This window comes from Gymnoscopelus microlampas (genome assembly GCF_963454915.1).
Source record: "Gymnoscopelus microlampas genome assembly, chromosome: 1".
In the NCBI taxonomy this organism is placed as follows: domain Eukaryota; kingdom Metazoa; phylum Chordata; class Actinopteri; order Myctophiformes; family Myctophidae; genus Gymnoscopelus; species Gymnoscopelus microlampas.
This window is the reverse complement of record NC_139962.1, coordinates 53,555,974-53,569,160: the sequence shown is the minus strand read 5'-3', so window position 1 is coordinate 53,569,160 and position 13,187 is coordinate 53,555,974. Positions and strand designations below refer to the sequence as shown.

General features: G+C 44.9%; 1 protein-coding gene across 6 annotated transcripts in view; it reads left to right on the top strand.

Moving 5' to 3' along the window:
• The window catches only part of chd9 (chromodomain helicase DNA binding protein 9), a 156,542-nt gene that overhangs the window by 29,987 nt on the left and 113,368 nt on the right, over positions 1–13,187 (top strand). The window contains exon 1 of one of the 6 annotated variants that reach the window (XM_084062464.1): positions 12,920–13,114. The exons of the other annotated variants lie outside the window; for them this stretch is intronic. Coding sequence (XP_083918590.1) covers positions 13,085–13,114 — 30 coding nt within the window. The 5' untranslated portion in view covers positions 12,920–13,084. Of the gene's footprint in view, positions 1–12,919; positions 13,115–13,187 lie in introns of those variants that run through there. 6 annotated transcript variants of the gene reach the window in all.

Sequence of the window (13,187 nt, the reverse complement as noted above, 5' to 3'; positions counted from 1 at the left end):
AGTCCCCCGTTTCACAATGCGCTAGACCCCTGGGAGATGGATTGCTGAGGGTGGAGCGCAACACCTAGCATCAGCTCCCAGTACTTACCGCACGACTTGCCGCACCCAAGCCATGCTACTGATACGTTGAGTTGGCGGTGCCCGGGATCGAACCCATGACCTTGTGGTTGAAACGCGAGTGCTCTACCGACTGAGTAAAACATGACACACACACACACGCACACCCACACGCACATACTCTCTCACACACGCACACACACACACACACACACACACACACACACACACACACACACACACACACACACACACACACACACACACACACACACACACACACACACACACACACACACACACACACACACACACACACACACACACACACACACACACACACACACACACACACACACACACTCTCTCTCTCTCTCTCTCGTGGTGTCTGTCAGCAGACTCTGACAGATGAGGTGCAGACACGCCGGTTCGAATCTCTCTGCCTGTACCTTTGTCCTCCAGCCTGTTGTTCTGACAGATACAGCCAGGCCTATAGGCTATACTCTGAGGGTATTGTGCACAAGCCTCAGAACTGAGGTCAAGCCCAGTGGTTTAAAGTAACTAAGTACATTTACTCAAGTACTGTACTTAAGTACAATTTTGAGGTCTTTTTTACTTTACTGGAGTATTTCCAAATGTCAGCACTTTTACTTCTACTCCACTACATCTCACAGGCAGATATTGTACTTTTACCACTCCACTACAATTATTTAAAAACTTTAGTTACTTGTTACTTTGCAGATATAAATCATATTATAAAACATACATTAACCACTCCAGCCCTATTTTATAGATAGGTTATTTGAAAATAGACGATCTACAGCTCCTGTGTCGCATCGCGACGCGTTGAGCAGATCTACAAGCTCATGGCGCGGCACTCGGTGCCACGCTATGAGCTTGTATATCTGCTATTTTTTAATAGCCAAAGTATAAAATATGGATAAAGGGGTTAAAATTATTGTGACGCTTTATTAACTAATTTTGATGGGGACCCCCTGGTACCCCCCAACGACCCCTGGGGGTCCCCGGACCCAACTTTGGGAACCAATGGTTTAGGGTTCCCTCGGTACGAATCTGCTCACTCCCATTCTGGTTGCTCTTGTTTTGTCTTTTTAGCCAATGCAGAGAGCTTCATTTTACCACTTTAACCCTGGCCGTCCCTATTTTGGGCATATCATTATAGGCAAAATTTTGCAAAAATAAAAATAAAACCCCCACTGTTCAAAAAAAGAAAAGTAAATCGCTATTCGTCTTAGTGTATACTGAAGTATATGGTCTCTGTCGGGTGGTACTTTTGTGTGACACTGTAGTTATGATCAAGTAGGGCGTTAATTTACGAGAAAAACACAAAGTTAGAATATGGAGATGAGAGGTTTCTGCCCGACTGCAATGATATAAGGCTGGTGGTCAAAGGAATGTGTGTGTGTGTGTGTGTGTGTGTGTGTGTGTGTGTGTGTGTGTGTGTGTGTGTGTGTGTGTGTGTGTGTGTCAGGGGCGATGGGCCTCACAGAGCTGGTGGGTTGGCCACTGTTCAAGGAATGTGGTCCGTGGTTCTAACCGGCTTCCCTGCTTGCTCCCGTGCTGGCAGGAGAATAATGTCTTTCCACTTGCTCCCGAGTGAATTAGTGCTGCTGGGCATTGGTGCGGCTCAAAAAGTGTTATCGTCACAATGTTTATTTATTTGTGCAGATATTCAATATTCAATATGCCAGCGGCAGGTTGTCCACCGCCAGACCACTCTGCCATGGTTCTGATGATGTTCAGAAATGGTAAAAGTGGCAGCGCATATAAGACGAATCCATCTGATGTTTTGACAAGAGTTCTCATAGTACTCAGATGCAGTGGTGGAAAAAGTGCTCTCAATTTTTACTTAAGGAAAAGTATCAATACTGCAATGTAAACGTACTCTGTTACAAGTAAAAGTTCGGAATTCAAAATGTACTTGAGTAAAAGTACAAAAGTATTGGCATCATAATATACTTAAAGTACCAAAAGTAAAAGTACTCATTGTGCAGAATCTTCCATTTCACAAGTATTCAAATGTATAAAAATCTTTTGAAAATAGCCGATCTACAAGCTCACAGTGTGTCGCATCGCGAGTCGCGACACACTGTGAGCTTGTAGATCGGGTATTTTCAAATGGCCGAAATGTATACAGGGCTGAAGTGGTTAATGTCTGTTTTGTAATAACAATCTAAATCTACAAAGTAACTAGTAATTTAAGTTTTCAAATAATTGTAGTGGAGTAAAGGTACAATAGTTGCATCTGAGATGTGGTAGAGTAGAAGTAAAAGTTTGACAATTGTATGAAATACTCAAGTAAAGTAGAAATGCCTCAAAATTGTACTTAAGTTCAGTACTTGAGTACATGTACTTAGTTACTTTCCACCACAGCTCAGATCTACAGTACTGCTTCTACAGCAAATCACGTTGTCTGTTCACATGCTCTGAATTCTGTTCATTAGCTAGAATTAGCCGCAATACTACTAACCTATTTATTGTACTGTATGATGTAGTGTGCGGCATGTATTTGAGGTATTCATGTATTTTAGGCATCATTTTAACACGCTGTGTGTGGCAGTTTCTACTTCAGTGGCATAGCCACGTTGGGCTGTGGGATGTTGGTAGTTATTTATGCTTGTTATATCTACCTATGGTATTTTGTTAGTATTTACCCAGTCACATTCTGAAAAGCCTGTACAATGTACAGTCCTGTTGTTCCAATTGTATTGATGTTTGTGCACGCGCGCACATGTGTGTGTGTGTGTGTGTGTGTGTGTGTGGTTTCACACTCGGTAAACCAGTACATTAAAAAACCCACTCCTAAGTTGATATTACAGGCAGCTCAGAGTGACCGCCTCCCAAGTCAAGACCTCTTCTTCACCTCGCCTCCCATTGCCTGCTGTCTCCCCTCGCAGTCTCCCCCTAGCGTCCAGCAGAGTCATAGCTAGAACCCAGCTGGGTCCTAAAACACTCGCTCCTCCCCATGCAGATTCATGCGTACACTCTTAAACCCTCTTATCATGCGCGGAAATGGCCGTCAGTGACTGGTTTTAATTAAATGAAGGAGCCAATTAAGCTGACCTGCAAAACTGTGCGAGCTAACAGTTTCAGGTTATTAAACTATCCACTAAGCCAAGAGGGTTTAATAACAAGAGCAGTGCAGTTGAGATAGCGGAGGGCACGCCAGGGGTCTGGCTGTCACACAGCACCTCTGGTACGGCCGGCTTCACTAATGGTGTCCCAGTGAGCCTCGCTAATGGCTGCATTTGCAAGGAATTAATGTGGAAAGGATCTGTGTGTGTGTGTGTGTGTGTGTGTGTGTGTGTGTGTGTGTGTGTGTGTGTGTGTGTGTGTGTGTGTGTGTGTGTGTGTGTGTGTGTGTGTGTGTGTGTGTGTGTGTGTGTGTGTGTGTGTGTGTGTGTGTGTGTGTGTGAGAGAGAGAGAGTGTGTGTTTGAGTGAAAGAGAGAGTGTTTGTATGAGAAAAGGAAAGTATGTGTGATAAACACAGAGCGGGAGAGAACATTAGTGTGTGTGTGTGTGTGTGTGTGTCTTGGCCTGGTCGTCGGAGCAGGCCTTTATGGGTGTTTACTATAAATAACTGAGACAGGGAGCCCACACACACACACACACACACACACACACACACACACACACACACACACACACACACACACACACACACACACACACACACACACACACACACACACACACACACACACACACACTAGAACATTGCTTACTGTTTGTGTGGTTTAAGGTTTAATATAAAGCTTAGACAGCGGATGCACAGATCGCAATACATGAAATATGAACGCAAGAATTTACATTTGATGGCAATTAAAATCTCAAGCTAATCAGAGTCTGTGTTGATGTACAGTTTTTTTGCCTGTAACAAACAATGTCGCAGACGGCCTCTTAGTTGGCTGATATCTAATGGCTAATTTATTTTTAAATGGTATATATCAGCAGTGGAAAAGTACTAGGATTTGAGGCTCATTAATTCACATTCTTTTTATGGAGTAGCCTCGGGCCAAGTTCAAAAGGTAGCGTTATGCACATCCATATAATCTGTCGCTGGTGCAGGTCTAAGTAAATGTATCAAAAGAAAGGAAATGTCCGCACTAACAGCTTGATGCTGCGAAAATGTTTTTACTGTAAAATCGGCATACGTTTCTACCAAATTTAAAATGAGGTACAGTATGTATGTGTTTGTGTGTATATATTTTATATATATTTCTTCCCTCGGGATAACAGTTTTCAGCGTCACCCAGCTGAGTGCTGCCCACCGAGTAGAGTGGAGGGGGGAGCAGTTAGGAGTTTAGTCTTGCTCAGGGACACATTGCTGGGGCCTGGAATCGTACCTGGGACCTCCGGACTCCCAGGCAGGCTCTCAAACCATTCAGTTATACCCTTCCAATATATATGTCACATGTGTACGTCTCACACTCACAAGTGAAACTTGTGAGTGTTAAAAGTTGTGTGGTAGTTGAAAATCTATGCATGACATGTAAAATAATTTCTTTCGAAAAATGCTTAGTTGCACGCACTTTTTGAGGCACATTTGTTCAGGCCTAGGCTATATTCATTCAGACAGATACACTCAGATATTCACGTTGTTTCGCTTCTCAGAAACCGTTGGTCCATCCAAATTGTCGTTCGTGCTTCTGCACACCACGGGGTCATATGAGACACACACGCCAAGTTTGAGACCAAGTGGTCGGACGCTGTCCGAGTGATGCCGACGAGTAGGACACAATTTGTGTGAGACACACAGAATCACTCACAAGGGATTCCTTTAATTATTGCATAGATAGATAGATAGATTTGTCATATCTGCCCTCGTGAAAAGTTTTGTTTGCAAAGCCTAAAAGCCAAATAGAAATTGAATTTTTATTTATTATGTTCCAATGTTCAATGCCAAAAACACAATTAAATCATTACTCGCTATTATTTGTGTGACAATTAATCATCAAGTAAAATGTCATGATCTTGACAGCCCCGGAACCAACTCAGAACCACGTCTGGCGGACAAAGTCCTAAGCCTATATACTAGAGATGCGCAGATGGGTTTTTTTGTCACCCGAATCCGCGTTAACAAATTCATTATCCATCCGTCATCCACCCGCGGTAATTATATCATCCTATTTATAGATCCGCACCAAATAATTGTTATTTTCCTGATGTTATTTTTCTTATAAACAATGTCACTCACCACTGTCGCGATGCAGTGACTGTATACAATCCACAACCATGGTAACAACAAGCCCACGTCTTCATTGAGTTACTTTCGCTTTCAACTTTTTGTTGCCATGTCGGCTTTTTATAAGCTTTTTATAAGCGACTTTTGGGCTTGTTTGGCACATAGACTGTAAAGGTTTGGCACTTGTTTTGGGCTTGTTTTCATAGACCTGGCTACTTATTTCTCTCGCAACCTATCTGGCAACACCGGCTGGCTTTGCAGCAACATGTAGTGAGCGGCTATTTTGTCCCTGGTGTAAAATGACGTAATATTAAAATACTACAAACGCAGTTAATGCACACACGGTGAAATTTTGTGCTTTTCAAAAGTTATTATAGGCCAATAGATTGATATCATTAATTGAATTCCCACATTATTTCACCCGCGGTTTATCCAATATTAATTAATAATTATATTTGATTGACCCAAATCCACCCAAACTGCGGTTAACTGCGGCAACCGCGGCTAAAACCGCGATCCGCGCATCTCTACTATATACTGTACATACAGCCTAATTAGGGATTCCTCGATAATCAACTAATTATTCAGACAACCCAAGAAAATGTACTTTTTCCACATCCCTAGTTACTATTTTTTTTGCTTAAATTGCTTGTATTGCCATCCACCATCTGAGAGCACCACAGTCCATTGACGTTTTAAAAGGGGAACCTTTGTTTTTTTTAACAAGGCATTTGCCTAGATGCACTGGTTCGATGCCTTTGTGTGTGTTTTAAAACTCTTTTTTAACTCTTCTTAGCTCGTTGTCAAAACTATATATATTTTTTTTTTAACTTTTTATACCATTTAGCACTTTGAGATTTGTTTCAAATGTTAAGTGTGTTACAAATAAAATGTATTATTATTATATTATTATTATTATTATTATTATAAGAGTAATGTTATTGATGGTGAACTGCTGCCTTCTCATCTACAGTAGCTCCTCCCACCATCCCGCCTGTCTTGTCTCTCTAGTGCAGTTTACTGTGTCTCAACCTTTTCAAACCGTGACCCCCCCAAAATAATCACATTTTGAACTGGGGACCCCCCAAAATAATATTATTTGAACTGGGGCCCCCCCACCGTGATAAGCACTTGGAATGTAGGAGTTGAGGCATTATATTTAGTTTGACGGCTTGTAGATCGTCTATTTTTTTTTAAATTGCCTCTTTCTTATATTATTTGACAATTTGGCCAATATTTGACCATTTGTTATTGTTTGTTGATTACTTTTGATGCAGTAATGGTCTTTTTCTTTGCTTTCTTTTTTAGGTATTAAAAAATAGGTATTAACAAGTCCTTAAATTCTCACCTCACTGTCACCCGGGGACCCCCCCCCCCCCCCCAATAATCATCTGGGGACTCCCCTGGGGGTCCCGACCCACAGGTTGAGAACCACTGGTCTAGGCTGTAGGCCTGGCCGTGGTACAGCTGGACCAAGTCAGGTCGGATAATCCCCCCGCCCATCTCTGCCTTTTCAGCAGAGGAGCCTCTCTCTAGAGAGAGACACGGTTCTCCGAGCCTCAGATCCTCTATGTCTGGTCCCCACATAAAGGATCATTATTACCTCATGCTGTAGTTAATTGGTTGAGGAAGCATCGCTGTGTGCCGCGCATCCCGTTTCATTTATCAGCATTGCCTCTCGTTTTGCCATACACACACCACCAAGCCCAGCTTCACATTGGCCGCCTGCCTCAGGCCTAATTAGCTTGGCCTAATCCTTTTTTCTCCCTTCCTCCAGTAGGCTTGACAGTGTAATCTATATTTCATTAACCAGGCCATAGGTTGAGGCTGTGGTTGGTTATGGTTAAGGAGGAGGTTGAGGGTCTGTAGGGTTATTATTAGGGGGCTGTTGCAGTTAAGAATTTGTCACCCGCGTGTGTAAGTAAGTGGGTCAACAACGCAGCGGCTTGCGGTACTGCCGTCTTGTTTTTAAGTGCCTTTATTTAGGCCAACCTTCCCTTTATAAAAGTGTTAAATTAACGTCCATGTACAGTAATACTGCAGTCCCCCTACACTACACTCATCATGTTGGAGCTCTGCGCTCCCCGCTGTGGACGTTTTCATTTGACATGACAGACTCTGCCAAAGTGTTAAAAAAACAGATGCCCAACCTCGCACCTAGCAGAGGACATTTTTTGCAGCACCGCAGACCGCTGTGGAACAGCAAAGAGTAGAATTTCTTTTTTTAACCCATTAAGACCTGAGACCGATTCTACAAAATGTCTTCTAAATCCTAACAGTTAAAAAAAAAAAACCTATGTTGCTGTCAGTGGTTCTCAAACTTTGTCATGTCAAGGACCCCCAAAATGATGATATCTGCTGTTTTTGAATAGTCAAAGAAATCTAAAATGACACAGATGGGTTCCCGGTCTTAATGGGTTAATTTGGCACCAGGATTAGATGACACTATTTAATGTATGGTTGCAGCATCACTTATCACTGCATACTCACACGGCATGTTTTTTTTCCTTTCTCCTACCCAACCTTGCACACCAGCATTTCTGCTGCTATAATGTGAAAGGGACTTCAAGATCTCGGTTAACCCTATATATACACTTCATTGACCAGAGTCCCCCAGGGCTCTGTACTAGGTCCACTCCTTTTTTGCCCCCGACACAAAATCTCATCGCCGAAACTAGTCGATCGACAAGCTCGTAAATCGGCTATTTTTGAAGAATGTTCGAGGCTGATCTGAAAATGGAGTTACACATGCCAGGGAGAAACGTGGGAGTAGTGATACGGCTCATTAGATTAGCCTAGCCCTAGCTGGGCGTTTTTTTTTGTCTTTCATGAAGCCTAATATAAGCGCTACACACACCGTCCTGTTACCAAATGGTCACAGATTCCATCCCCGCCAATGCACACATGCATAACATGCAGAGAGACAGTGTAGTGCCTCAGTAAACTAGGATCACGAGTAAACCAAGAACCTAGCATCAGCCTAAACAATACTATCAAAATGATAATCTGTACATTGACACTGTAGGATACCAGGTAAACAACAAACCTAGCATTTGTCTTATTACATTTAACTTATGAATAAAAAATAAACACAAGTAACATTTAAATTAAATATATTTAATTTCAATGTCTGAAAATAACATTTAACTATAATTATACAACAAACTAACAAACAACTACTTAATTATACAATGAACTAGCTAACAAGTACTTATAAGATAACACATCGCAATGCATGAATGCATTGTGGGTATTGTTAGATCGGCTATTTCTTAAGATTTTTGAAGTGGTTAAAAATTAGGACTCTAGAGCGGTCCCTAGAGCGGTATGTGGGTCGGGCTCTATGTGTTGCCAGATTCTGGGAGAGAAACAAGCAACAAGGTCTAGGAAAACAAGCAACCAGGTCTAGGAAAACAAGCCCAAAAGATGCGACTATGGGCCGCATGAGCACTTTGAGCATATACATCAGCTATTTTCAAATAGACGATCTACAAGCTCACAACGCGTCGCGTTGTGAGCTTGTAGATCGGCTATTTGAAAATGAAATCTTGGGGGAAAATTATAATAAGCAGACCTGGCAACACTAGCTCTATACTGTAAAGCAGTGATTGGTATATCCAGGCCATGATGTCACGTCCAGCCCGTCATCAGTGCTGTACTGTACTGTACGTCTGCAGCTCTCAGCCTGTCCTCTTGTGTTCCCTAATGGCACATTTCAGTGGCCAGTCTGTCAGGGCGGACGCAGGCAAAACAAGCCAGCACGCTGGCCACTAATGTAGGCCCTGTGATGAGGTAATAATGGACTTCTGTTGCACTGACACCTGTGCCTTTGTCTACGCACGCACGCACGCACGCACGCACGCACGCACGCACGCACGCACGCACGCGCGCGCATGGACGCACACACTCAAAACCCTCCCTTAACTCCAGCTTTTTCATTTTATTTCCCTCCCACTGGCTTCCTCTCGGCAGCTCTCTCTCTCCCCGCCTCCCCTCCCCTCGCCTCCACTCCCCTCCCCTCCCCTCCCCTCCCCTCCCCTCCCCTCCCCTCCCCTCCGCTCCCCTGTCTTTAGGGGAAGCCGCGCCCCCTCTTAGCTGCCAAGTTCGTTTGCATATTAACCGTTGGGTTGCCAGGGAGCTGTAGCTTCTTTTGCCATGTGACTGCTCAAGCATGTGTACGCTGACTATTCCTTCTTTTCCCTCCCTCGCTTTGCTCTGGGGGGCACGCACGCATGTACTCATGTACTCACGCACACACCCCCACACCCCCACACACACACACACACACACACACACACACACACACACACACACACACACACATGTGCGTGCACACACTATTTCCAGCATTAGTGAACATTTATTCCATCAGAGCTATGTGGGCAGATACAAGTCTTATCGAGTGTTGTTGAAACTCTTTTTTTTGGCTTCCCTGTTACTGAGCACCTTTTCCATGCATAACAAGGCCGTTTGCCTGTTGCTGTGCTCATATTCTGGATTCAATCCGTGTTTCTCTGCAGCATTGATGATTTCTTCCTTTATCATTTTTTTCTTTTACCTGGCAAGAACAGGAATGTTGGCGTTAAGTCAGATGCACAGTTTTTATGCTTTCTGATGATCAGGAACACATGGTGACAGTAAGAGTCTGCTTTGGAAATACTTTAATTTATTTTTGCTTTATTTCAGGGACCAGCACAGATGCCATTGATAATTGCAACATAGTTAATTTAGCTTTGGTTTGGGTGTTGTCAGGAATAGTGGTTTTATTTCGTGTGTTGGTTGGGTTCCCAGCAGAAATGTAGTGCATCTGTCGTTTGGCTCTCCCCTCCTCCTTTTGGGTCCAAACTCCAAGGCCTGTATCACATAGTATATGCACACACACACACACACACACACACACACACACACACACACACACACACACACACACACACACACACACGCACACTAAAGTCATTTATTTATGGCCGTATAAGCAAAACACATGGGTTTGTTGTGCACGTGTATTCAGGTTATCGAGCCCACATGTTTTCTTCGCCAATACTTTAATTCCATATTAAGCTTGCCTTGGACACTCACTCACTCACTCACTCACTCACTCACTCACTCACCAACCATACTTTAAGTAGCTCAAAGTCCTATTCATATCCTTATTAAAGGAGTAGGATGTTTGTGATGGTAGCAGATATACAGCTGTGATAGAGGACAATGATATGAGACAATTTCATTATATTTCTGTGCGTATGAATTGCTATTTTGGGTGCTGAATCTGCGGGTTTTACTTTAACAGGGTTGAAAATAAAGACTATGTTGCCAGTTTTGAAACGGTGTCTACCCCCGTTATATAATACATTTCTGATAAGGCATGGTTTGACCAGCCTGTGCTGTGGTGGGCACTCGCTCTCCCACTCATTTCCAAATGTAGTCGCGCTGCGCCGCGTTGTGAGCTTGCAGATCTTGTAGATCTTGTTCTTTTCGATGAGCGACACTCACGTTTAACTAACTTACAATAGTATAACTCAGGCTTTGCGTTCCTCTCCAGGGGTCCGGAAGGCGATGCATGATGTGGCTTTGATCAGGAGCACAAAACGTCAGTAAAGCAGTAATCACGCTGCTTTAAAAAATGAATGGAAGTCAAGTGCCTAAAGACCCCTGTGGAGAAAATGAAAATTGACATCTCTTGTTTCCTTAATTCATGCAGTCTTTGAGCTTAGGCTATTTCCCTACAGCTATACAGATACCACATGGCTTTTCCCTTTCATGTCTTCTCCCAGAGGACCAGCTCTTGTTTTTTTGTTGTTGAAATAACCGTGAAAGGCACTGAAAAGGATATTATCTGCTTCTTAATCTGATGGTTTTTGTGTGGTCTATGGGTGTGTGTACTCGCGTGCAAAATCTATGCCTATTTTTGGCGCAGTTGTTTTTTGGACAACATGCGTGCATGTCAAAACGCATGCAAAGGGCTCCTGCGCTGACCTGACAGTGACCTGTGTTTGGCCTCACGCCAGCCAGCCATGTGCGTCTGTGTATGTCTTAGCGCCATGTGCCAGCCGGTTGCACATGGCCACTGCATCATGCTCTGAGGAGCCCCCTCATAGGCTGTCTCTCTCTGTCCCGGGGCGGGGAGGCAGGAAGCGCCCGGCCCATCCCCTCCGGCCCTTCCCCGACAGAGCTCCACTTGCAGAATGTTCCTCCAGGAAAGTGGGTGGTCAGATTGTGTCTGAACTCACTGCCCAGCCAGCAGCACTCACTGTGTTGGCTTGAATGACATTGCCAGAGGTTCGGAGGGGGCATGCTGTGCAGTGGCATTTGTAGGTCACAAGAATGGTCATAATCAGATGCAAAATGTGTCATAATAGATCTTTTTTTTTGTAGAGTATCTAGCTGTTTTTTTTACGAGATAATTAAGCAGAAATAGTTATTTTCAGGCACGTTGGCGGCAGCCTATCTGAAACCCAAGCCATGTGTTGATAATCTTGCACTCTTATATATATAGATACAGTATTCTTGGGGTTAAGTTGTAAAAGTTAATGTAATAACTGCTAGCACCATCTGCTGGCCTACTTCCTTACAAAGAGCTAAAGAGAGAGAGAGTGAGCAAGCGAGTGAGTGAGCGAGCGAGCGAGAGAGAGAGGGAAAACGAGTCCGGGTTTTAACGACATCTCTAATATTCATGCTGATGCATTTTGCTGCTTTGTGCTTTCATTTTCCGCCGCGCTGCCTGCCTGCCGGAGACTCTCGCTCGCCATACACGCCCCATCCAGCCAGGGAGAGGAGAGGAGAGGGGAGGGGAGTATCGAGAGAGAGAGAGAGAGAGAGAGAGAGAGGAAAAGGAGGAATAGGGGGAAAAAAATAACAAGCAGGGGGGGGAGAAAAGGAGAAAAAGAACAACCAACTGAGCGAGCGAGCAAAGCGAGAGCCAACACAAAAGCCTTTTGTATACAAAGGAGTAACCTACCTTATCCCAGGAGGTGAGGAGGAGAAGAGGAACGGAGGGAGAGCGGAAAGACACGGAAAGAAGAGAGCGGGAGAGCCTGAGAAGACGTGGAAAGAGAGAGAGAGGGAGAGAGAACACACAATCGCCGGTGGAGAGAGAGAGAGAGGGAGAATCAATGAGTAGGGAGGAGAAAGGAGGAGGCAGGAGACGGCAGATCTGACACACACATGCACACACACACACTCAGAGACACGCACATAACGCGCGCGGGTGAGCGAGCGAGCGAGCCGGGAGACGGAACGACGGCAGAAACGGAGGCAGAATGAGAGCTTCCTGGACTGCCACGACGCACCTCCTCCACTGCCACCCACAGCACCACGGCTCTCCCGCGAGAGAAGAAGGATCTCCCATGCGCTCCTCTTGAGAGCCCAGCCCGCTGGGGGAGGAGGAGGACGACCAAAACGGCCCAGGAGGCACACTTCTTCTCTTTCCTCTTCTCCTTGTAGTTCTTCTTCTACTACTACCACTAGCGCCACTACTTCTGCTTCCCCTTGTTCCTCCACCGCCGCGAGGAGAGCTGCTGACCCAACGGACGGACGGACGGACGGACGGACGGAGGAGGAGGAGGAGGGAGTAGGAGGGGAGGGAGGGAGGGAGGGAGGGGGGGGGCACGCAGCAGGCTTGACGGAAGCAGAAGAAGAAGAAGAAGAGGGAGACACACACCACATAAACCCGTCGAGGGAGAGTGAGTGAACGGGCAAGGGAGGGAGACGGAGAGAGAGAGAGAGAAGAGAAAAAAAAAGCCGGCGAAAGGGCAAGGCTTTTGTTAGGCTGTTGGAGAGAGAGAGAGGGGGAGTAGAGGGAAGGAAAAAAAAACCCAACCATGTCTACAGTGAAGAGGCCAAGAGGAAGGGTAAGTGAGCCGGGAGGGAGGGAGGGAGGAGGGAGGGAGATGGGGGGGGGGGGGGGGGGGGGGGGGGAGGGGC